At 32.8% G+C, this 25,606-nt stretch overlaps 3 protein-coding genes across 9 annotated transcripts; 1 reads left to right on the top strand and 2 right to left on the bottom strand.

The window, feature by feature from the left end:
* Positions 1–3,880: 3,880 nt before the first annotated feature.
* Positions 3,881–10,476, bottom strand: LOC120161279 (receptor-like serine/threonine-protein kinase ALE2). 3 transcript variants are annotated; one of them, XM_039171550.1, is made up of 9 exons: positions 9,967–10,476; positions 8,451–8,522; positions 7,534–7,647; positions 7,343–7,456; positions 6,650–7,018; positions 6,296–6,556; positions 5,592–5,981; positions 5,098–5,338; positions 3,881–4,836 (listed from the first exon to the last, which is right to left on the bottom strand). In XM_039171550.1, the coding sequence occupies exons 1-9, from the start codon at positions 10,034–10,036 to the stop codon at positions 4,122–4,124; spliced, it is 2,346 nt and encodes a 781-aa protein (XP_039027481.1). In that variant the 5' UTR covers positions 10,037–10,476; the 3' UTR covers positions 3,881–4,121. The 3 variants fall into 3 exon arrangements, with proteins under 3 accessions (XP_039027481.1, XP_039027482.1, XP_039027483.1); XM_039171551.1 differs by having other exon boundaries at positions 7,534–7,644; XM_039171552.1 differs by lacking the exon at positions 8,451–8,522 and having other exon boundaries at positions 7,534–7,644.
* On the bottom strand, positions 9,303–24,562 carry LOC120161281 (auxin-responsive protein IAA11-like). Of its 3 annotated transcripts, none has more exons than XR_005519470.1 (5): positions 24,187–24,562; positions 22,969–23,288; positions 22,478–22,671; positions 22,117–22,428; positions 9,303–9,313 (listed from the first exon to the last, which is right to left on the bottom strand). XR_005519470.1 is itself a non-coding variant. In XM_039171557.1 (5 exons), exons 1-5 carry the CDS (start codon positions 24,519–24,521, stop codon positions 21,888–21,890), a joined length of 903 nt encoding a protein of 300 aa, XP_039027488.1. In that variant the 5' UTR covers positions 24,522–24,548; the 3' UTR covers positions 21,728–21,887. The 3 variants fall into 3 exon arrangements, 1 of the variants encoding a protein (XP_039027488.1); XM_039171557.1 differs by lacking the exons at positions 9,303–9,313; positions 22,117–22,428 and adding exons at positions 21,728–21,937; positions 22,030–22,091 and having other exon boundaries at positions 22,536–22,671; positions 24,187–24,548; XR_005519469.1 differs by lacking the exon at positions 9,303–9,313 and having other exon boundaries at positions 22,098–22,428.
* LOC120161280 (WD repeat-containing protein WDS homolog) lies at positions 15,974–21,411 on the top strand. Of its 3 annotated transcripts, none has more exons than XM_039171556.1 (6): positions 15,976–16,088; positions 16,728–16,781; positions 17,147–17,463; positions 18,824–18,925; positions 20,079–20,714; positions 21,210–21,411. In XM_039171556.1, the coding sequence occupies exons 2-6, from the start codon at positions 16,751–16,753 to the stop codon at positions 21,399–21,401; spliced, it is 1,278 nt and encodes a 425-aa protein (XP_039027487.1). In that variant the 5' UTR covers positions 15,976–16,088; positions 16,728–16,750; the 3' UTR covers positions 21,402–21,411. The 3 variants fall into 3 exon arrangements, with proteins under 3 accessions (XP_039027484.1, XP_039027487.1, XP_039027486.1); XM_039171555.1 differs by having other exon boundaries at positions 16,728–16,855; XM_039171553.1 differs by having other exon boundaries at positions 15,974–16,088; positions 16,728–17,463.
* Positions 24,563–25,606: the final 1,044 nt, after the last annotated feature.

Below are 25,606 nucleotides of genomic sequence, written 5' to 3'. Positions count from 1 at the left end.
ACTTAACTTTTGAATTGCTCTATTTATCACATTTGAGCATTAAATCACAAACGGTATGATAACATAAAAATTTACATCAAAATGATCGTTTAGAACCCTTCAAAAAGCATCAAAATAATATCATTTTAGATCCCTATAAAAGTTATTTTTCTCTTTCCTTCAATCTTTCTTTCCCTTCCGTCTTTCATTCCAACTTTCAACCATCATCAACGGCCTTCAATGAATTCCAAAATTTTTCACCAAACTTGTTTCATTCTTTTGAATGTAAATTCGGTATATGTTTATTCGAAAAATATCTCAAGCTTCATAAATCTGGAATTAAAGATTTTGGTTTATTATTCTTCAATCTCCTTTGTCTACCGTTGGATGGAGTTTGAACGGAGACACGTTGCTCCTCATCCCAATAAGGGTCTCTCTATCTAGGAACACACAGAGGATTTTATGTTAGGGACAAACTCATAAAATTTTAAACAGAGACAAACTTAAGAAATTTTAGAGGGATAAAAACATATTTTCAATTGGAATCTTCAAATAGAGATTTTGATCGTCGAATATCAATCTAAGCCTAATGTGAGTTTTTCTTTTCAAGATAAAATAGTCTTATAAAAAAAGATCATTTCCATGTGGAAAAACCTAAAATGATATAATCATTTTCTCTATTTTCAGGATGATTATGCTTTTTCCCAAGACAAGTTTGGTGGGGTGGAAACAATTAAGTATTTTGGTAGTGACTGTACTTTTAATTATAAATGGATAATTTTTGCTACTCTAAACAATTGGTACATATACGGAAGCTTGTTTTGTGTTTGCTTCATCGAAGTGGTCGGATTCATACCCCTTATGCATTGAGTCTGACATTGTGATGGCAGTTAAGTGGATCAACCAGCCTTCAACTACTCCCGCTTTGCTCGTGGATTGTGCTAAGCGTTGCAATTCCTTGTGTACAGGTAAAGCCTGGAAACTGCAATTTGCTTTTAGGGAATTGAACTGTGTTCCCCATGATTTAGCCAAGCAAGACAGATAGGTCAGTCGCTTTTCTTCATGTTGTTCAGTAAACGTCTGTTTGGTCAGGGGAGTGTGTGAAGTTTCTTGGTTCTGTAAGATGTAAGTTCCTGAGTTTGCAGGGTAGGTGATTTAGAAGGCTGTCGTATTTGTTTGGTTAATCGGTTTGTTTTTGTATGGGTGTTTGATGAACTTTTGTATGGAACTCATCATAAATTAATTCTTTTCCCGTTAAGAAATAAAGGTAATTTTTAACGTTGTTTTTAAAAAAACAATTGGTACATATGACCGACAATTAACAATTTTATGGGTTTCAATTTTAACAACAATTATTTCATTAAAATCTATGAAATTTCCGATAAAATAAATAAATGAATGAAAAAGCATAAAATTTAACAGGTTTAATTAAAAAAATAATGTTCGAATTATACTTCTTTTTTATGTTAGGTGTCTATTTTTTTTTTGTGAAATTATATATCTAATATTTTATTTTGTTATCTTTTTAAAGTTGGAATGTCAACGTTCGTCAAAAAATTATTACCCAATTATTGATTGACACATGACATTATTTTCAACTTCCTTAATTTCTAAATAAGATCCTTAAATTTATAGTTTCTCATAAAATCCCCTAAATTTCTAATTTTCTGGAAAAATAAACATAAACCCAAAAATCTTTTTCCCTCTTATCGTTTGCCATCATCGAATGCCACCCAGTCACAATAATAATGAACAATAAACTAATCTCCTCCTTTCGTCTCACTGTAAGTTATTCATATGTCATCTGTCGACGAAATAATGGTACAATAAATCGACACAAATCATTCATCGTTGGTTTCATGGTGCTTTGTTCCTTGATTTCCAACAATGAAAGAGTAGGGTAACCGACAGCGGGGTGCAATGGTAGAAATGGTGGTTGATTCGACAGTTGTAGAAAAGTAGATTTAGAGATTTTTCAGTTTTATGGATTTTTTGATAAATTAACTATTTTAGGGATTTAAGGATTTCGTACGACAATATGGGGACGATCAACTAGTGGTTATCCGACGATGGAAGGGTGGGTGATGGTGATTAATTTGATAACAATAAGTAAGTTATGAGGATTTGAAATTTGAGATTGGAAATTTAGAAATTTTAAGATTTTTTTGGGTTTTAGAAAAGTAAGGGGTTTAAGTTTAAAAATAATTAAAAATCATGCCACGTGTCATACATTGATTGAATGATGTGTTTTTATTACAGACGTTGACGATTCAATTTTAAAATGGTAACTAAATGAAACAATAAACGTTTACTTTGATTAAAAAAAACTTTAGACGTTTAAAGCAAAACATAAGTATAATATGACTACTTATTTTTAATTAAGCCAAATCAATATTATTAAAAACATTAGTGGGAGATAACAATGGATTGACCAGGGGCGAAACCATAAATTTATTAAGACGGAGATTAAAATATTTTTTATTTTCATAAATATAAAATTTTTTAAATGAGGGGGAGAATAAATTTTTCTTTATTAAGGTGGGGTTAAAGTATTTTTTATTTTTCATAAATATATTTTTTTAATTGAGGGGCGAATAAATTTTTCTTTAGTTGTTTTTTAAATATATATATATATATATTAATAATTAAAAAAAAATTGGCAAGGCCAAGGGCAGCCTTGCCCCCCGCGAAGACCCGCCAGTGGGATTGACCAAAAAAAATTAATCTTCAAAGTTGAATGATTAAATTGAAATTTTTAAAATTAAATGACCAAAACAAGAGTAAGGTAAACGTTGAGCGATAAAATCTGTGGTTTACCCACAATCTATTACTAATTTGTTTTTATTTTAATTTTCGTAATTACTAATTAAACCTTAAAATAGAGTCGAATTCCGAAAATGCCCTATATTAGGAAATATAATTACGTACTTTTTGACAACAACTCAGATTTTTTCCCTTTTTATTCTTTTTGGTCACTACGACAACTCAGATTAGAATGCAAATATTACCCCCATATAAATGAGTTTCTCTGAAAAATACAAATAATTAATTGATAATAAAAATTATAATACACACATATTTTATGAATTTTAATTTACATAAATTTATCTATTTTAAAATTTAAACTTATGAAATTTAAGATTTAAAATTTAGAATATAAAATTTAGGTTTAAGAGTTCAAGGTTTAAGATTAAAATTAAAAGCTAAGATCTAACCTATATCTTAAATTATAATTTTAAATTCTGAATCTAAATTTTAAACCTTAAATTATAAATTTTTAAGGTATAATGTCAAAAAATGGCTCTAATATTTGATTAAGTATTTAATTTGGCATCTATTCTTTTTTAGAATATTTTGTCACTAACGATTCATTATGGGGTAAAAGACATTTCTATAGATAGAAATCGTTAGTTAACAAACAGTTAACACTCCAAAATAAGATATTTTAACAAAATAAGACATTTCTATAGATAGAAATCGTTAATTTATCTATGCACAACAAAGTATTAATCTTATGTTGAAACTATTAAGTGGCTGGTTTAAGTGGGTACTGAATTCCTTAAAAGTTGTATTCAAGTAGTTGTGTTAGGGGGTTACATTGTCGGTGATTAATTTTTTTAAACATATATTACCTCATAATTATTATAAAAAGTATTAGTTTTATGCTAATAAAAGTAACGATTAAAACTGCTTGTGACCAATCAAGTTTGTCAGTTTTATGAGTATAAATAAGATAAACTGAGTCGGAATATTATTAAGTTTAAACTATTCGTATTAGTTTTATGCTAATAACAGTAACGATTAAAACTGCTTGTGAACAATTAGGCTTGTCAGTTTTACGAGTGTAAATAAGATAAATCGACTCTGAATATTATTAAGTTTAGCTAGCAAGACAATGTGTAAATGAACATGTGGCCCTTGGATTGGGTTTGGCATTAGATAACAAGAATTTAAAACTTTTTGCCAAATAACCATAAAAGCAGCCAACAAGTTTTTCAACTTACATCTCCATTTTTCTGAATGGTAAGGAATCAAGAAAAACAAGTAGCCAACGCCGGGTCTCTGCTTCTCAATCAACATCCCCCATATGCTAGACTACCATCGACTGCTTACATTTCAAAAATTAAAAAAGGAATGCTCAATCAAACCCAATTGGCATCGCTCCAAAATCGCCTTGGAAGCAGTCCCCCATGCTCACTTATGCTCCCTCTTAATGTATGATAGCTTACCTTGCTTCGAACCGTTCTTAATGGACCTGATCTGTTACCGTGTCTTATTGGCAAAGACGTTCCATCTCCGACCCAACTTGAAGCTGAATACGGTCGGTTCTCCATCTCGTCAAGTTGACCAGAACTGTAGTCCATTGTGACAAAAGGAAATGATGACTGCCCATAAGTTAACCGGGGGCTGACCTCGCCAGCATTCCACCAACTACTATCAGAAGGGGCAAAATCTCCTTTAAAGTCTGATTCGGGGGCAGAAGACTCCCTTTGACTACAGCAATCTGCACCAGTTTCATCGGTGTCGTTGTATATAAGCTTCAGAGCCTGCACAACTTCACCCATAAAAGGTCTGTGAGTCACCTCTGGGTGAACACACATGGAAGCAATGGATGCCACCTTAGCCATGTCGTCAAAGTCATATGTTCCGGCCAAAGAAGGATCCACCAACAGCTGTACACCTTCTTGACTGCTCAGAAGAGGCCGCGCCCAAGTTACTAGATTTTCCTGTCCCTGAGGTTGGGACATATCCACGGGTTTCCTTCCAGTCAAAAGCTCAAGAAGCACAACCCCAAAACTGTAAACATCACTCTTAACAAGTAGGTGCCCTGTCATAGCATATTCAGGAGCTACGTACCTGCAAATTCACGAACTTCGCCTTTAATAATATTTTGAAAAGCAATCAGACAGAAGACATAGGAGTTACAAGATTTCAGACATAAGAAATTGTAAACATAATAATATCATCAAGTGTTTTAACACGGATCAGTCCATAAAATTTGCATGAATTAACATGTACAATACTAGATATTTTCACTGTCCAGTAAATCGGAGGAAATGCAGTGGTGTGCAAAGACGTTTCAAGGAAATTTAATGCTATCATATGACAAATAATTACCCAAAAGTTCCCATGACGCGGGTCGAAATGTGCTGGCTTCCTTCAGTTGCTTCCCTTGCTAAACCAAAATCAGAGACCTTTGATGTGAAGTCATCTTCTAATAGAACATTACTAGCCTTAAAATCTCGGTGAATCACTCGAGGGTTAGAATCTTCATGAAGATAAGCCAATCCTCTAGCAGCTCCAAGGGCAATCTTCAGCCGCGCATCCCAATCAAGAGGTCCTTGGTTTTTGTCAACACCTAAACCACCAATACAAAGACTATATAAAGAAAACTTGAATTAAAGGTCAATCTATAAGCAAATTCAACAGTAGGTGACTTAGGCAATATAGGTAGGGATTAACAGTGCATTTTGCTTTCTTTTCCTTTATTTTTTTTCTGGACAAAAAGTTAATAGGTAGCTTTCTTAACATGATACAAAATACCATATTGAACAAGCAGTCAGTCCAATAAACCAAACAGACAAAGCAATGGCTGATTTGATAAGCTATACCATGCAAGTGTGATTCCACACTTCCATTGGGAACAAGTTCATACACCAAGCAGCGCGTGCATCCTTCAATACATATACCGACAAGTTTGACAAGATTACGGTGGTGCAATCGGCTTAGCATCTCCACTTCCGCAATAAATTCACGATCCCCATTCTGATTCTCTCTAGTAAGTAACTTAACAGCTACCTCACTTCCATCCTCCATAATACCACGGTAAACTCGTCCAAATCCTCCTTCACCAAGAATCCTCATTGAATTGAAATTGTTTGTCGCCTTCTCAAGCTCAACAAGTGTAAACTTTTTAACTGGGAGAGAACAAGTAGCCATGGCGGAAATGAGTGACATTGATGGAGAGCTTGCCATACTGCTTGACAAGATAGAACCAATGCCTGGATTAACATAAAGACCAGATTTTCATATATTACCATTTCACATATCAAAATAGTCAATACAGACAACAATGAAATATAACTAGTTTAGATCCAGCCATCAAAATTCCAATTATCATATGTTCCAACTTCACAGCTTTAAGGATGATTAACCATTACGATTCAATTGTTGTAGTAACTGAAAAAACATAAAGATGCACCAGCTTAGGGTTGTATGTGTGCCTAAACAGCAATAGTGGAAAACCAGTTACCCACATTGCAATTCCATGTAACAGAATCTAAATGTCAAACATAAAGCTCACTATCTAACCTACCAGATCTTTTGTTCAAAGAGGAAGGAAACGCCGGACCAACAGCATTTGATGGTCTTCCAAACTTCCTCCATTTTATAAGGACAGAGATTGCTCCAGCAAAAACCAAAAAGAGCACAAAAGCAGATAAAACAATAATCGCAATGATCCTGATGTTCATCTTTTGGTTCTTGCTAACAAAATGAGCTGTGATTGGCAGATCTCCTGTACTTCCAGTTGGACCACTCCCAAGAATATGACCATACGGCGGTGAAGCTGGAACTCCTGAAAACATGTTTTCAAATTACAACCATGACATAGCAACAAAATAGCATGACAATAAGTTATTTAAAACAAAAATGAAACGAAGATAACCACCTGGATAACTGATGGATACCACCTCATATGTTCCAAAAAGAGTTGAATTTAGAGATAGTCTTTTATGCAAAAGACGGTCATATGTAAGAACTGCTGTTGTATTATCAAACTTCTCTCCAAGTGGAACCAAGTTAATCTCTACCAATGTTCTCTCCTGATTTTGAGTATCCGCAGTGGCACCCATTATTTTCACTTGACTTTGTTGCAAATATATGCCTGCAGCAATCTCAATCTCTAGCTCATTCATCACAGGGAAAACAGCATAAGGAGCTACAGTTAGAAGAAGTTCGACTTTCATTGGGAAAACACAGCCACAAGGTGAACCAAAAGGGGTAGCAGTAAGTGGCTCCACACAAACTTGATCGCAACCTGACAAAGTTTTATTATCAAAACCACAGAAGAAAAATAAGCGTTTAGGGTGTTTTAAAACATTTTTTTTAAAAATGCAAGCACATCATACCATGTGAAGGTAGGCATATGCTAAGACAAATTGATTATTCAAAAATGCTCTTTATGTGAATGAACATATCAAACCCCACCATAATCCCCAAGTCTAACAATAAGTTTTGCAGACCCGTCAATTAAGGTTGAAGTTTAAATAAATTAGTTTTACTTTTGGCAAAAAAAAAGGAACCGAGCATCAGTAGGCTACTCCTCTAGACATTGCTTAAGGCACCGCACATAACATGTTACCTTGCTCTGAAGGTGATGGAGCATCTGCTCGAGGTTTAACATGACGATGGCGACGGTGACCACCATGATGATGATGTCTGGATGTCACGCGGCTATTGGGGCTAGACACAGGAACTGTAGAGCAATATACATGAGCCATGTAGAAGCATTAATGCAATAGCAAGGCGTTGGAAACAGATTGCAATAGGTACCTTGATACATAGGAGAAGGCACAGGTGCAGTAGAAGGTCCAAAAGAAGGATTAACATGTTCTTGGGGTGATCTTGGTTGAGACAATAGTCCACGCATTGAAATAGACCTAGCTGCTAGGATAGAAGCAACCTTATTGGTAGTTCGTATGAGAAGCAATAATGCACAATAATGAAAGGAGGTTAGAATGACTTATCCAAAAAGAGGAAGTTAGAATTCCTTTAAAATGTCATCCAATAACCTATACCAAAAATCTACATAAACCGGGAAGATAACTTGTATGCTACTGTTTTTCTTTAAATCATGAATTTAGCATATTGGGCTATATACCAGAACAACTAATAGGAGGATCCGAAAACCTTTAGATAAAATTGACCTAAGAAGAATAGGAATCAGACAAAAAAGAAGCAGCTTCACTTAAGCTTTCTAAAGATCAGATGCAATGAGGTGAGAACATATCTCATAACTAACGCATCCTTCATGTATAAACGGTAAGAGTTCCTATTCTGAACAGAATACACAAAGATCCTTAATCTTTCAGCTCTAACAATTAGTAGGCAGAAGAACATAGACAACCGTATAACAAAAATCACAAACTTGTCAAAAGTGACATTTTTTTAGCAGGAACGAGCCAATCCATCAGCTAGAAGTAGAAACCAAATGCGTCTTTGAATATTTTAAGTCATGTGTTATACTCGCCAAAGTGGCTCAGCGCAAGTTCAGTGGACTAGGACACAGAAAAACATACATCACCCAAAAATGCTTTTACTTCAAATATCTTCTGTTAACATTCTTCATGGATTCAATATATCTACATCAAGCTATTTGGACATGATAGATTCTTTCAAGTCTAGACAAAAGGAAAAATCAAAAGAGTTTTGTTCGACTGCATTAAAATTTCAAGGAAATAAATGATTACCGCGGTCAACTATTGTTTCCACTACAGACAACCGATGCACTGGTTGTAATGGATACAAGAATATTTGCAGCCCTGAAACAAAAGTAAAATAAAATAGAACATAATTTAATCTTCCTTCAGTAGCCATAGTTATTGTAATCACTATACTGATAAATGTCCATATATGTATTTGAATTTGTGTTATTTGTACCGGCACTATAACGTTTCCGTTTTAGAACTGGCACATATCAATTGTATCAGTCTATACCAACTCATACCTATAGTCACTGGTAGATTTTTATTTTTATATTACTTTTTTATTCTTTTAGATTTTTATTTTTATATTACTTTTTTATTCTTTTAATAAATTACCGATGCCTCTTCTCTCATGATTATTTATTTTTTTTCACATTTTCTTTCAACAATTGAATATGTCATATAAATTGTGGTATTTACCTGATTAATAAAAAATTACTATTATTCAGTATATCTTCAACACACAATCTTTTGTATTCATATAAGCATAAATTTTCAAAACTATAAATATCAAATGAATATATTCTTTAGTACAAAACTTGAAATTGGACTACATAAAAAATACTTTAAAAATTGTCGATAAAACCCAAAATGGAACATCAAAACAATTGATTTGCATGTACCATGAAATAACTGTATATTACAAGTTTACAACAAATTCGATAATTATGACAAAGATTTCAACACTTCCAAGAGTAGCAGATTTTGACCATTTACTCAAAATACCCAAAATAAATGCTAAAAACATTTTAATAAGATAGAAAACGCTCATACTCCCTTTTAAATAGTCCCACAATGAAATAAACTCGTATATATTTACATATGAGACATAATGTAAGCAAATTCAACTACATCATTTTCAGTAAATCAGCAGATCATATATTGCTCAATGGGCTAAAATACTGATCAATTATCTAACTTTTCCCCCAATTCCCAATTCTTTAAGAAATACTATAGGGAACGGGGAAATTGGAGACTTGTAGATACTTAGTTTTGGTTACTAAACGATTATTCAAAAAGCAAAGCATTTTCTACATTTTTCTCGGCAAAGGCCAGCAAGTGCGTTAAAGGGATAACTTTATAGTGGATAAATAAGTAGCCATAAGAGAGCCAATCAGAACCAGGCAAAGTCTACTTAGCTTAATAAAATATGATGTTTTGACCTTTAATTTATTTCCAAATGAAATTAAAGCTCGAGTAGAACTGGAATTTTCTCCACATTTCTTCCAGTGGCGGATGCACTAAGCCCCCATAGGGGCCAAGTGCATCCATTAATTTGGAAAAGTGGTTAAATTTAGCTTAATGGGTTAAGGAAAAAAGAAAAAAATTACAATTTTTGCATTACCAATATTTTTAAGAAAAGAAAATTAAATTTTTGGACCCTTCTTACATTTCTAGATCCGCCACTGATTTCTTCCATTTCTACTATACTTAGCAAACCAAATAGATAAATAAATAAATTTAACATAAGAAAAGAGCAAGTATCCCGAAAGAGTTATACCTAAACAGGAACAAGAGAGAAAGCTGAGTAAGCAAACAAAAAGCAACAGGAACAGAGTCAAATCAGGCATCTTCTCTCGGCGAACCAGAGTCCAAAACAACCATCGTCAAAAACAGATACCAACTGGAGCCTCGCCGGACAGCCACCGGAGATTCCTAAGGTTCCACCGGACCATTATCCGCCGTCGCATTCTCCGCGCGAAACACCACACCTCATAAACCAAACAAAACTGAAGCTGCTACACTACTGCGCCGAGCGGTAAAAAATGAAATTAAAAAGCAACGGGTAAAAAGCCCTAGAAAAAGAGAAGATTAAGAAAATGCAGCTCGCCGCGATTGTAGATCCACGAAACGCGGCAAATATCAACCGCAACAATGCAGCGAAAAGAGTTTCTCTTTTTCTTTTCTTTTCTGGAGAGAAAAAAAGGGGGGGGAAACGAGGGATCTGCTGGAAGTAGCGAGGAAAATAGAAAATAATGAAAAGATATTTGGAATGAGTGTATAAAACTAGAGAGAGTGAACAAAGAAATAAATAAAATTTTGAGTGAGAGATTGGGGGAAGGTTGGACGTGCTTTTATTGCTCTGCTCCCAGTGTATCTACAGCAACCGCGAATACTCTCATCCTATTTTCCTTGACTTCGCCTTAGATATTTTGTTGATTTTCAATTTTTTTTTCATAATAATTATATATCAAAAATTGTATCTTGTACACGAATAATAATTAAAACTAATACGAGTAAAAAGCTTTAAACTTTTTAATCTTTTCATTCTTATCTAAATATAAAAAGGTAAAATTTTTAATAATATTTTTTAAAATATAATATTAAAAAATATTTTTAATATTTTATTATATAATTATTTTAATTTATATTTTTAAATATTTTAATCTTAAACATTTTAATTTTATCAAATACTCATTCTTTAAATAAAAATCGTTAATCAATTAAAGATTATTATTTATTATTAACGTGATATAACATCGCATCAGAAAAATAATACATATATTAATACAATACCACGTTACGAAATTATATCTCAAAAATACTAAAAGTTGAAATGATATTTTTATTAACGTGTCATTGTGTCACATCATGATGTGTATTATTTTTTTTTTGACATTATATTTAATGACGTGATGTTATGATATATCATTAATAAATAGTAATTATTAGTTGATTAAAGATTTTCATCAAATAATCATTATTTTAACAATAAAAATATGGAAAAGTAAAGTGTTTCAAAAATATTATACATTAAAATGACTATTTAATGAGATGTTAAGGATGATTTTTCGACTTTATACATTTTGATTTACAACTACAATATCAAGTTGACATATTCATCTTAAGTTGATTTCATTTAATTTAATCTCACGAAACAATTGAAAGTTCATATTTAAATGTTATTTTTTATTAGTATAAGGTGAATACAATGTAGTATCTCTTTAAAAATTCTCTCAATCATTTGATAATGAATATTCATACACCTTACATACGTGGTGCTCGAATCCGATATCTCAAAAGACAACAAAAATTCCTTAATCACTCAAGTCTCTTGATTAAAAATTATAGCCATTTATTTAATTAAAAGAATAAATATGATAAATAAAATTTAATTTATGTTAAAATTTAATCTATGTGTCACACCTCTAGTCAATTAATGAATGTCGTGTGTCTTTGAAAATGAATTATTGACCTTAACATTAAGTACTTGGTTGGTACATGAACCATGGATGTGCATGCAATTAGGACTCGATGAGTTACAGTTTGACTTTATAAGATTGATTTTTGTAATAAAAATAATTTGAGTTCGGACTAGATTAGGTTTTTAAGGATAAGGTAAAGTCCGAGTTTATGGTAAAAATTCTCTAATTAAGTTCCTATTTACCTAATAAAAAAGAGAATTATATGTGTGTATCAGATCATGTGTAAGTTTTTACTCAAATATCAAATTAGATTTCAGGTGGGATGAAATTTCCCTAAACTCAAATTAAATTTACAAATGAAAAAAAATACTCAAACATATCAACACATGTTACATTAATTGATTGATCAAATGTGTCATATAAACAAAAATTAATAAAATTAACTTTTTATTAATGTATGGGATTATTTTCAAATTCAAGGACTAGTTACGTAATGTTAAATTTAAGAGTCAAATGAGTCCAAAAAATTAAAAGATCAACTACATATTTAATAACCGAATTCAAATATTAATTAAGCACTTAAAGTCAAATTAAGAGTCTAACGAGAACAAAAGAACATTCAATGACAAACTAAATTCATAAGGTCAAATATAGAACAAAGCAGAGGTGGAACCAATAAAAAAATTCAGAGGTTACCTTTCAAAAGTTCAATCGATTACTGTCGGCATCCCCTTCAAAGTTCAATCGCTCCAGGAAGACAGTGAGGCAGCCCTTGCGGCCTTGTCTTTCCAAGATGGGTTGAGTTTCCATAAGACCACAGCGGCACATCCCTTGCTGACGGTTCACGGTTGTCTTTCTAATATTCAATCGAGATTTTTAATTTCCACAGAGGCACAACCCTTAGCCCTTGCCGGCGGTTTACGGTTGCCCTTCTAATCTTCAATCGAGGTTTTCAGTTTTCATAGCCTTCGAATATTCGATCTAATCTGTTGTCAATTGCTGTATCCCACAAAACTGGAAATAGGAGTTTGATTTATGGACTTAAGGTTTGGTTTTTGGGCTTGATCTCTTTTTTTAATTTTAAATAGGATATTAATTTTTTCTTATAATAAAGAGCAACCATTACACACAATATTAGAGGTGATATTTGTATTAATTAAAAAAATTAGAAAGGTCTGCCCCTGGAACAAAGTATGGATTAAGCTTTTTTACCCCCTACTTTTTTTTTTTATTTACGTTTGTTTTCGATTACCAGTGAAGCAAAGATCATTTAAAAAAAAAGGAGGAAGCCAAATTATTTATCGAAATAATTTTAAAATATTTTCATTACAAATTCAATTATACTAGGAATTGAATGATTTATTAACTGTGTTCGAATTCGTAATCAAAATATTTCAAAAGTATTTCGAAAATTAATTTAATTCCACGAATATTTTAAGAACTAATATTTGTTTCAAATATATTACGATCAAAAATCCTTTTTGTATTTGGAATAAGAAAAATAAATGGTAACAGTGTGCTTAGTTGATTATAAAATTAGCTTATACATTATTTTATTAAAATATGTGTATGCTTAGCAAAATCCAGTACGGAATGAATAAACATTGCTTCGGAAATTTGATTGTTGTTGTCTACAACGCTCTGTTCTTAAGCGTGCCGTAGTAACGCACCGACGAAAACGACAAAAGTGGCGCCGTTTGTTGCCGTCACTTGGAACTTTCTTTTTTCCTTTTCAAGTAAAAATCCTAAATTTTTATTCCTCTAATTTAAAAAATTCTTATGACGTATTTTTGTGTATATTTTGAAAACTAACTGTACTTTAATTTGTAAATTAAATACAATTATTCAATTTATTTTTATCGATATTTTTTATTTTTTACACTGATATTTGATTTAAATAGATATGTCTTTCGTCACAATTTTATGTATAACATTTAGAATTAATTCTTAAATTTGTTTGAAATTCTTATCATTAAAAGTATGCATTAGATATGATTATAATAGTTTAATATCTTATTAAATAAATTAAATATTTATAGCGTTTAAATAAGATAAATATATATATATGTATGTATGTATGTATGTATGTATGTATTTTGTTTAAAAGAGGAGAACTAATCTAGACTAAACTAAGCTAGTGCTTTCATTTTATACCCTTTTTGCCACTGCATCTGAGGCTGGGTGAATTCATGTAGTCCATTTAGGAGTGTTATTGCGAGTTTAACTAAGGCACGTGCCACCTTGTTTGCTTATCTTGATATTTGTATTATCAAGGTTTTTCATTATTATTTAGTTATCTCGCAATATGTTATTAATTTTATAATTATATTTTTTATTAAATAGATAGATTATATTTTTACGGCAAATAAACTATAGATTTGAAAAACATAAAAAATGAATACGTGTTTTTTTATATGTAATTCATTAGAATATTTATTATACGAAAATGTTTAATCATTATTAAAAGGCTTATATATGTTCAAATCTGCTTAATTGGACTGTTGATTTCATTCTTATCAAAAGAAAAATGAATTTTTATCGTTAATTCGCTTGTTAAATTGTTAATCAAACCAGATGACTCGACCAACGTCTTTTCATAACCATCACAAAATCTCTATACTATCCTTTCTAGAGATCTTAATAGACCTCCTTATTTGAGGGACCTTACTCATCGATGTAAAAGGCTTATGCCTTCTTTCTATTAAAAAAATACATCTTTTGCAATATTAAATAAGATTATATATATATATATATATATTCAAATAAACCCTTATTTAAAAAATATTATTAAATAAACCTTTATTTACTATAATATCAAACATACTTGTTCTTATTTGTTTACAGTGTATTAAAATATAGTTTACCAATAATTAGTTGGTCTAATAAGATGTGACACTAGAATCTTTAAGTAATGTTAGAGGTTCGAATCTTGACGTTTTCCTAATATAACAAATTGGGTTGGGAGAATCGCCTTCACATTTGTTCAAATTAGTAGATTAATAAATCGAATACCGGTAGTTATACAAAAAATATATTTTATCTTTAAAAAATATAGATTTCTCTTACCGTAAAAACTCTCAACGGGATAAGAATAATTATAATTATGTCCCTCATCAAATTATATAGATTGAATATTAAGTCAATCTTTTAAACATTTATAATTATGTCCCTTGTCAAATTATAAATTAAATTTATGATACCTATACTTTAATATCTATAACACGTATAACATAATTAACCACTTTATTTTATACCTACAATTATGGAATTTAATCCAATATTCCTCGGTAACACCCATTATGTACATGTAGTCTTTGTAGTCTGACATGTGTTTTGTAAGATATTTGGTATGTCTCATTTGAAAGATTGAAATATAAAGGACACATGGTAGTCGAGACGCTAGGAGCCAATAATTTTTTTTTTAAGTTTAATAATTAAAAAAAATTAAATATATTTTTTTATTTCAAATACTCTAAAATATGTTAATTTAATGGGTCTCAATAATTTAAAAATATTTTTAAACATAATTTTTTATTTAAAAAACTCGAAAATATGATAATTCAGTGGACCCTATTTTTATGATAGGAGAAATTTAGATATGACCTACTTACCTTCTTGTCATCATCTTCTAACTTAAAGTCCTTAAAATGTCAGGACCGGGCCTGCTTATGAGTTACTTCCAATTATTTGCTTTACTTCTCTATAGTCTCAATATTTTGTTTCCCATGTCCTTCGTCACATGGTTGTAGGGTAAACAAGTTGTTAGTATTGATAACTTGGATAACCATAATAGTGATCGCATCAACTTATCCTCAAACTTAACTATCATTATTTTATAACTTTTTGATAATTCAAGTTATCATTTTATATTATTTTAAGTTGGATAACAAAAATAAAAACTTACCTCGGTTATAATCAGGTGGACTTTAATATTTTATTCTTAAGGGTAAACTACACGTTTAATATTTCAACTATCATTTTTATTTTGTTTTAGTTATTTAACTAACTTTTGTTTTAAAATCATATCTAACATTATGTTTTAATTTAATTTTGGTTACCCACCGTTAAAAAATTAACGGTGATATTGACGTGTCACCATAAATTAATATCACATTGTCAATGATTTTTTTTTAAATATTACATCAGCGGTTCTGTTAATTTTTCACAGCAAAAGAATCAAAATGAAATAAAAACATAACGTTAGGTATGATTTTAAAATAAAAAATAGTTATGTGATAAAAACGGAATAATAGTGATAGTTTGGGGGTACCATAGTTGTAGTTTACCCTTTTTAATCAACAAAGCACTCTCATCCGTACGTCATCAGTCCCGTGAAAATAACCGCCGCTGAATCCTCCCCTTTTCCACCAAAACGGACCCTATTCCCAAATTTACCCTTAACCTCATCTTTTCCGTTTTCTCTTCTCTCCTCGCCGATTATTGTTTTCGTCACCGCCGGCAACTCTTCCTTCTATCTGTACGTACAACTTTATCCCTTCCCTTCTCCGTACGCAGTTTACCCTATTTTTAATTAACAAAGCACTCTTTAATGTTTTTTTTCTTCGTATTTTATCAATCTTGACACGTTTTTAAATTTTTGGGGTTTTGGGTTGTTAGTTCAATTTGCAGTTTTTAAGGTTGTCTATTTAATTGAATTAATTTGTTATTTAAATATATATTTCAAATTTGGTTGTTTTATTTTGTGTGATTAACTGTATTGGTAACATTTGAAAAAGGAAATATTTGCGTCCGTTCGTTGTCTTTTGTTTATGGAAGCATCTTCTTTTCTTAAAGTTCCATTTGTAGTTTTGGAAGGTATTTGCTTCTTAGTTTTAGTTTCTTCTTCCTTAAAAGAAGAATAAAAGAAAGTAAAAGAGTAAAAGGGTTTTTGCTTGGCATATTTGAGGTTTGCTAAGCACTAGGTTTCTTCCACTACGCTAAGCCTTACTTCGGCTTTTGAATTACTGTTATATAGTTTACTCTATTTGGTTTATAATTCCTTATGCTTGTTACAATGATTGTGTGCGTGGGCGCGTTTGTTTTTACATTTTATATTGCAGGGATTTGAGATTGTTGTGAACGATTTTTTCGACTGACTGGATTATATATGGTATAGGAAACTGATGGCAATTAGAAGAAATGGGCATCTTGGATTTTAGAAGACAAGAAGGTTCATCCGTACGCATTAATATTTCCCTAAACAGAAGTCAATGGAGAATTCACCTACCACACTGGGCTCTAAAGGTTTAATAAATAAGCACGAATTTTTAAGAGTTGTAATTCAATGCTTATACTCTTCTGGATACAATAAGTCTGCTTCTTGTCTGGAAATAGAGTCTGGTATTAGGTATAAATCTGCCGAATTTGATTTGTTGGAATCACAAATACTCAGTGGAGATTGGGATGGTTGTATTGATACGGTGAATAAAATTAAGGATGTGAAGGATGATACACGATCTTCAGTTTTGTTTCTTGTGTTTAAGCAGTGTTTTCTGGAGTATTTGAATATCGGGGATGATTCTTCGGCTTTGTCAGTTTTGCAAAAACAGGTTCCCACCTTAAACATGAGCAAGGAAACAGTTCACAAATTAGCTTATAATATACTGTCATTCAAAGATATGGATAAGTTAGATGAAGATGTTATCAGTGAACTGCGAAAAAGGTTAGTTATGGAGCTAAGGAAACAGCTTCCTCCGCCAACTGTATTGCCTGAGAGACGATTAGAACATCTGGTTGAAACTAGCGTAACAGCTCAAATTGAGTCGTGTATATATCATAATTCCCGGGATCCAGTTTCGCTTTATGAGGATCATTGCTGTGGCATAGATCAGATACCAACAGAAACAGTTCAGGTATGCTTCTTGTTGCAGTCAATACTTTATTCGTACTATGAATCATAGGTTCTATTTACTTTCCGAGAAATGAAGAAAAAAGGGGATGCAAAGTTATGAACACAATGTTTCAGTTTGGATATGTAATATGGTGTTTTCTGTTAATCTTTAGGCTTAATGCAAAAATAAGTGCCCAAACTATACAGTTAACTTTAGGTGCCTAAAGATTTTTTTTCTAAAAGTAAGTGTCTAACGTTTTCTCTTTTATAATTTTAGGTGACTATGTCATAAAGGCCATTAAATCCGACCATTACGTGTCACTTTTATAAATTTTTAAATGTTTACTATCTACATATTTGATAATGTTACAACAATAAGCTTCTGATTTGGTGGAACAAAGACTAGAGGCCAATATCCTAAATGCTAACATGAAGCTTCTTTTAATGACGATTCAGCCTGTTGTATCCATGTAATGATACTTCAACTTTGGAATATTATGTATTCATTCACTCATCTTGGTATTAAACCATGAGGTGTTGATGAATTTACAAGTTATCCATAACTTGTATATTTTTTTTCTTTGTTAATTGGAACCCGCATATCAAGACCATATTTGCTTGTCTTCTATTAAGATGATGGCTTGGTGTGGTGGAAACAGTTTGTCAAGATTGCAGTTTATTGTGTTGAACCAAATAAGAAATTTAAAGGTATTATATTTTATTTTTATGGTATACTGGAGCAATGAAGAGAAGCCAAAGAGCATAATATTGCAATATGTTGGTGATTTATCGCTATTACTGTTCTTATTGTAATACCGGGGCAACCAAAATAACTGCCCTCATTATGTTGCGAAACTTGCTTACGCCTTAAAGGAACAAACAAACTCCTTTATATTTTTATCTAGTAAATTCATGTATAATCTTATCTATAAACTACATTATGAGTACAACTTCCTGTCAATTTATGTTGTTATACTTCGAGTGACCTGAAGGGAGTCAAAGCGTTATGCCTATGGTTCTAGAATTTCAAATTATGGTTGCGTGAAAGCTTATAATAAATAATATTATGCAGTTTTTTGAGAAGAATGACTTCAGTGTGGTGCCCTTCACTAAAATATCTTATAAATTCTCAGTTTAACAACTGATATATAGCCACTAGATCATTCTTTTATTTGAGAATACAGTGGTATTTACGATCTTTCTTTAAGATGATTTCTCCCACCTTAAGATGAGAACATTTAACAAGTTACTTCCCCTTTGCGCTGATTTATACATTGTGAAACATGCAATTTTTGAGTTTCCCTTTTCAACTGCCTGGTTCTGGCTTGTTATTGTGAATGTTTGAGCTTTATCATGGCCCCTTTTGTGTCTTACGTCTGCAGATTTTGACTGCACATAGCAATGAAGTTTGGTTTATACAATTTTCAAATAATGGAGAGCATTTAGCCTCTTCCTCAAGTGACTGTACAGCTATTATATGGAAGGTACAATATTCTTTTTGCTTATGCATTTAGACAGATGCACACTTTTTTTATTGAATAGTTGTATGCATGTACCTCGGCTGTTTTATCTTGAAGATTTGGAATATTGTTTTTGTTGTGTTGCAGTGAGATATAATAAATTAGAATAGCATGATAGGAGTTACATATAGTGCCTAGGGGTGCATCTAACTCGTAATGCCTCCTTTTCCAATTTTTTTACTTGGTCACCGAGGGGGTTGCAATTTTTTTTTTTTTTTTTTTATAGAAGTTGGAGGTCTCATTAAAAACTCCCTTCGTATTCTTCCACATACTTAGGAGTATGTTGAAGAACATTGGAAGGGAGAAAAGAGTACCTCATATTTTATTAAATAGTAAACCAAGTACAATTGGTAACACCGATCCCTCATACGGGAATATATGCCATTACAAACCAAAAACCTAGAAATCTTACATCTTCAAACAAAACGACCTAAGACAAACCCTATCTCTGATATAAGATAACATAGTCAAATAAAAACCAACAATTACAACCCCAAACTAGAAAACACCTCTGAATACTGCTGCCGAAACATCACAATCCAATAGGAGGAATAAGATCAAATGAAATATCGCAATCTTCAGGGACCCAAGAATTAGGTTTGAAGGAAGGATCAACTTCATGCACCAAGACATTGAATGAACTATCACCAACCTTCAACTCCAACAACTCATCAATTCTCCCTTTATCATTTGTGAGGGGGTTGCAAATAAGGTCTAGTTTGTTTTTATTCGAAGAACTGAAACAAACAGGAAATGAGCATTTTCATGTAGGGGTGTATGGAGTCCGTTCCTGAATGTCTCTTTACCAAACTTGAATTAAATGAAATGAAATCTATCAGTTTGATATTGTTGATGTTTGTTCTCTTTGTCATACCATGTTCTGCTTTGCTTTTAGTTCTTTAAGATTGAGTCAATTCGATTTATTTTATATTTCCCCTTCAAGGAAGCATCAATCTTTTAAGAAATGTGACTCAAGTTACTATATATTTGACCATGGTCTTCAATGTCTATGTACATGTTATATTAATTTTACAGGTACCTAATTTCTGGTCTTGATCTCTGAGTTTCTTTTTTGAAGTGTTTTGACTTGAATTTTTTGTCTCCCTTAATTTCTTAGGTTATGGATAATGATAAGCTGACAATGAAACACACACTCCGAAGCCATCAGAACCCCGTGTCCTTTGTGGCTTGGAGCCCAGATGACACAAAGTTGCTCACATGTGGAAACTTGGAAGTTCTCAAGCTTTGGGATGTAGAAACAGGCACTTGCAAGCATACATTTGGGGACCATGGCTTCACGGTCAGCTCATGTGCTTGGTTTCCCGACTCAAAGCGAATTGTCTGTGGGAGTTCTGACCCTGAAAAAGGCATCTGTATGTGGGACTGTGATGGGACTGAGATGAAAGCATGGAGGGGCATGCGCATGCCCAAGGTTTTGGATCTTGCTGTTACATCAGAGGGTGAAAACCTTATCAGCATATTCTCAGACAAAGAAATCCGGATATTAAATTTGAGGACAAATGCTGAACAAGTTATCTTAGAGGAGCATTCAATCACATCTCTTTCAGTTTCCATGGACAGTAAGTTCTTTATTGTCAACCTGAATAGCCAAGAGATACATCTGCGGGATGTTGCCGGAAAATGGGCAAAGCCTTTAAAGTACACAGGACACAAGCAAAACAAGTATGTCATACGGTCCTGCTTTGGTGGGATCAATAGCATGTTTATTGCCAGTGGTAGCGAGAACACACAGGTATGCTTATATGCTTTACATTAACATTGTAGTTCATGTTTAGCTAGTCGTAAACTTATTTTTGTTGTGCCTTTTCTCGAATCACTTGTATTTATTAGTCATGTTTGGCATTCCGGGCAGCCATATGGTAACCAGTTAGGTCCAATTGCATTTCCCCTCTACTTCATCTTAACTAAGATCCCAATATTGGGATATGCTATGTGTAGCACCGACCACCAGTTAGCACTTAGCGAGCCAGCTTTCTGTTCATAGTTGGTCCAGTGTCCGGTCTCCAGACTCCAAATCTCATTCTTCAGTAGATGAGGTCAAGGGTAGAAAATGAATCCTCCTCGTGTACATACCGATTTTCCTGATTATTGAGGGCCTCTTTTTGGGGGGGTGGTCTCTAAAAGTGTCATTTTATTATTTCTATCTCGTGCATAAATGCACATGAACCTCGGCTTATACACTTGTAGTGAAGTGCATTAAATCTTTACATTATGTAAATATTGGCAGGTATATATCTGGAATCGACAAAGTTCTACACCCGTTGAGGTATTATCGGGGCATTCGATGACAGTGAACAGTGTCAGCTGGAACCCTAAAAGGCCTTTGATGTTGGCATCAGCCAGTGATGATCATACAATCCGTATATGGGGACCATGCCGAAGCAATAAGAAGATTCAATCAGCAGAGACTTTCACTTGAAAATAACGGGGGAAAATGAAAACTGCTTAAAGTTTTTGTGTATATCGTAGATGTGTTTTTATAAAGATTTCAATTTGGTGGCTCTCCTGTTTTTGCCACCACCCAAATTTTGCTTGTAAATGCCCATTTGTTTTGTAGCCCTACGTTTGTCTGTCAATTTCTTTGCATGACTCCACTGTTTCAGTATTAAATGGCGTTATGGTAATTAATCTTTGATGAGATGGGGATTGGGTAAAAGAACCCAAACTGATTTCAAGAGTTGGTGAGGGTTTTTGTAGCCTTTTTATTTTGTATTAACATTACATTGAAAACTAAAAATCTATGGCGATCATTGAGATTGAAACAAAAACATGTAATGATGGAAACAAACGGAGAGGCATTTTCACACTGCTCTAACTTTCCTGTATTTCTTCTCTTTTGCTTTGCTTTGTATTTTGCAACGGATGCCCTTTTCATCTTCATGGTGGGATTTGTTAGAATCACATTCTATATGGCCTTTCTTCTTTGCCTCTGGTTTCTTTCTTGTGATCTTGGAGCTGTAAATTATGAATTAAAGTTAGTTATTTGAATGGGAAAGGCATCGGAAACATGGTCGGAAGAGAATATGAATATGAATAAGCATATGTACCTAATCCAGTGGCCTCGGATTTCCTCATGATTCTAAGCCTCTTCACCGAACTACGGAACATCCTGAATCAAATCCGAGAACATTAACGATGAGTGCTAGGGAGATGGAATTCTCTTTCTATTCTCAAAGCAAGTTCAAGGGCACTGGAGGAAAGGCACATGTATGAAGATTTTAAGCTTTTCCTATAACCCTCCCCAGCTTTATCCTAAAGCCTGAACTAATCGACAATTTATGTTTGAAAACTTTATTAGTATCGCAACATGTATCTTATAAATGCGTACTTTGAATTTTCTTTGTTTCTTTTCTAAAGAAACTCGTACGCCTATAAAATAGGTGTCACGAGGATCCCACGTTCTGGTTTTCAGTCCAGGCAATAAGAACGGAACTTTAACACCATTGATTGAGACCATAGAAACAAATACAATAAGAACGGAACTTTAACACCATTGATTGAGACCATAGAAACAAATACGTAAAGTGAGATGCATAATTGAAATTATACTTACTCCCAAGGAACATCTCCGACAAGCATCCAGTCACCCTCCTTGTCCTCATAAGTAAGCACAAAATCAGAAAATCCGTTTAGCAGTTTCGAAGGTCTTGCCATTTTGTTTGTCATATCACGTTGCAGCGCTATTGATCCTTATCACAAAAAGCAAGACAAACATTCGTAAGAGAAACATACTTTGAAGATCATCTAATAGAAAAATCATAGTACATTCTTCTAAAGTGGAATTCAAAAGCCTTTTCAATCTCAGCTCGTCTCTAATTCCACTAGGTTTAACATTTCTAAACTTTAAAATGTTCCTGGTTTAGCATCTCCTATTTTGACACAATACTTGAAAATCATACTCATCCGGACATCCGCATGGTCAATACCTAAATGAGCACTTAACTCGTCTTCTTAAATTCAAAACAAAATAAATTAGTAAAGCTCACCTGCTGAATTGACACTTGGGGTGGTTTCAAGGAACATTTCTTCCAACGTTTTTGCTAACTTTTCATATGATTCATGGGCATTCAGATCGACCTTCCTTCCAATTGGAATTCCGTCCATATTCGCCTTAACAAACAGAGATTTCCGGAGCTTAGTATTACCACTATTATGGTAGCAGCCAGTGGTGCTGTTCTCAACCATCGAGGTCTCCTTTTTATGGTTCTCCATTGTCGAGTTAAATCCTTCAGTGACTGATGCTTTTGCTTGGTTAACCATGCTATTCATTCTATAAGCTCTGATAGGAGGCCACCCCGCGATTTGACTGTTTTGAACTCAAACAAAATCAACAGTTCAAAAACCAGAACTCAATAGCATGTTAATAGAGAGATAAGCTATAAGCTACTAACGAGGTACCAAAACCATAGAAAAATGGCACAAATTAAACTGACTCGATGGCATGGATATTGGCTTATTTTGGATGGAGCCCACTTAATATGGCACCACACGTATAGGTTCCAATATAATTTGATTTTCGGCTTACAATTTTGTTCAAGAACTCAGGAATCCAACAATCACCTATTTTCTAACTTACCAAGTTGTTTAAAAGACAATTAGGATCAACTCTATTATCATTCTTATATGTAAGAGTAAGACCATCCTATCAATCGTAAAAATCATTCAGTGATTAAACCATGTATCTAAGCCGATTATTGGATCAACAAGCAGAGCGTATACCAAATTTGGAATCGAAGATCAGGACAACTGAGATCTATCAGACATAGATCGCTAGCTGAGACTTAGGTATGGAACGAATATTTTCGACATTATAACACTTTTCCCATGTATTTGGGGTTCTAAGAAGATCATATCTTAAACCATGTCCAAAAATGTATCCGAAAGAAAAATCAAACACGGATACCATTAGGAACAATATAAGCTAAAAGCAGTCTGTTGGCAACTAACATGATCCATCTAAACGAGAGTGGAAGCATCCCAAATCCACACTTAATCATCAAATAATCTAACTCTTTTAAGTTGTTTCCCCTTGGCAACCCCTTCCTACATGAATAAATCGTACAAGAAATATGCTTAGCCTAATTCACTTTTCCCTGATCTTGTTGTATTCATTGTAAAGCAATCCACTCAACTAAATAGAGCTATAATATATATATATATAATGGAACCATGAATCATAAAATCAGGCTAAAACTAAAGCATACCTAGATCCATTAGCAGCAGCCACAGGATCAGCAGTCCTCTTTGTTCCGGCCGTGACATTAGCTCTACTTAAAGAAAACGAAGACGAAGACGACGATGACGGGGAAGGAGATGAAGGGGGGAAATCTTGAGCAGTCAAAATCCTGGCATATTGACCAGTCTTTGAAACCTGGTGCAGCTTAGAACCACCACCACCAAGGCTCAGGCCAAGACCCAATTCCAATTCATACTCATCGGGGCACGAAGAATCTTCAGAGGAGACCATCATGTTATCCTCCCTTGACACAGTTGACATTGACCCACTTTCAGAACCGCCATTAACGGCGTCTCCTTGCATTGAGAATTAAAGCCTCCTGGTTCTGGGTTCAACCAAAGTTTCAAAGTTGAAAGTGTAGAAAGCAAGGAAAGTGATGAATTTGGGGGGGGGGGGGGTGTTGCAGGCAGAGAGAAATGTGGTGTCAAACTGTTAAGGCTAAAGTTAGCTTTAAATTGTTTGGTGGGTCTGGAGGAATGAAATAATTAAAAAAATTAAACTACAAGTTTAATATTCCAATTATAATTTTTATTCTGTTTTGATTATTTTATTATTTTATATTTTAAATTTATATCTAATTATACATTTTAATTTTAACTTTGATAATTTATCGTTAAAAATTAATAGAAATATTGATGTAGTATTTAAAAAAATAATAATAGTATGATATTATTTTATGATTATATATTAAGATACTGTTAGTTTTTTAACGGTGAGTGACTAACATAAAATCAAAATATAATGTTAAATATAATTTTAAAATAAAAATAATAAAATGATCAAAATATAATAAGAATAATAATTAAAATACTAAACATATAATTAACTCTAATTAAAACTACAGAGAATAAAAAAGAAAAGGGCAGGTTGGGTTGGGTTATCATGCTGCTGTGCTGCTTCTGCTGTTTGAATTGTGTCCCCCACCTTGTCTGTCTGAACCATTATTTTTTATCTGGATAAGTACATTAAATTCATTAAACTTTTACAATTTATTATATTTATTCAAGTGCTATAAAATATTAATATAATGATGTGACAATCCGACAACAGTGGGGCCAAAATCACGAGGATCGACACGTCGAGTCTGGGACCCATCGCCTTTTTTCAATCACCCTACAAAACCCCAAGTCTCAAATGCAAGTGGTATAATTAAATTTTGACCCCAACTTTATCAGTCTAATCATATTATCTATTAAACTTATATTACATACATTTTAACCCTCAAAGTTTTATTTTATCAAATTAGCTCATATACAACACAACAATAATGACATCATTATTATTTTATTTCATAAAATATAAGAATATATTTGAAACTAATATTTTAATAAAAGTAAAACATTTGATGCCAGTTTAATGATTCACTATTGATTCATCATATTTAAGTT

The sequence above is a fragment of the Hibiscus syriacus genome, unplaced genomic scaffold, assembly GCF_006381635.1.
Source record: "Hibiscus syriacus cultivar Baekdansim isolate YM2019G1 unplaced genomic scaffold, ASM638163v2 tig00111398_pilon, whole genome shotgun sequence".
NCBI lineage: Eukaryota > Viridiplantae > Streptophyta > Magnoliopsida > Malvales > Malvaceae > Hibiscus > Hibiscus syriacus.
Note: the sequence above shows the minus strand (reverse complement) of the source record. Positions and strands in the feature narration are given on the sequence as shown.

What these genes read in the sequence shown, in the direction of transcription:
- LOC120161279 (XM_039171550.1), bottom strand. Translation starts at nt 10,036, where the DNA reads ATGCCTGATTTGACTCTGTTCCTGTTGCTTTTTGTTTGCTTACTCAGC. An exon ending in TCTCTCTTGTTCCTGTTTAG is followed by an intron (nt 8,523 to 9,966) that starts GTATAACTCTTT and finishes CTTTTGTTTCAG; the next exon opens with GGCTGCAAATATTCTTGTAT. An exon ending in GCCTTCTCCTATGTATCAAG is followed by an intron (nt 7,457 to 7,533) that starts GTACCTATTGCA and finishes ATTGCTCTACAG; the next exon opens with TTCCTGTGTCTAGCCCCAAT.
- LOC120161280 (XM_039171553.1), top strand. Translation starts at nt 16,822, where the DNA reads ATGGAGAATTCACCTACCACACTGGGCTCTAAAGGTTTAATAAATAAG. An exon ending in TACCAACAGAAACAGTTCAG is followed by an intron (nt 17,464 to 18,823) that starts GTATGCTTCTTG and finishes TTACGTCTGCAG; the next exon opens with ATTTTGACTGCACATAGCAA. An exon ending in GTACAGCTATTATATGGAAG is followed by an intron (nt 18,926 to 20,078) that starts GTACAATATTCT and finishes TTAATTTCTTAG; the next exon opens with GTTATGGATAATGATAAGCT.
- LOC120161281 (XM_039171557.1), bottom strand. Translation starts at nt 24,521, where the DNA reads ATGCAAGGAGACGCCGTTAATGGCGGTTCTGAAAGTGGGTCAATGTCA. An exon ending in CCCAAGTGTCAATTCAGCAG is followed by an intron (nt 22,672 to 22,968) that starts GTGAGCTTTACT and finishes TTTTGTGATAAG; the next exon opens with GATCAATAGCGCTGCAACGT. An exon ending in GTCGGAGATGTTCCTTGGGA is followed by an intron (nt 22,092 to 22,535) that starts GTAAGTATAATT and finishes GATTTGATTCAG; the next exon opens with GATGTTCCGTAGTTCGGTGA.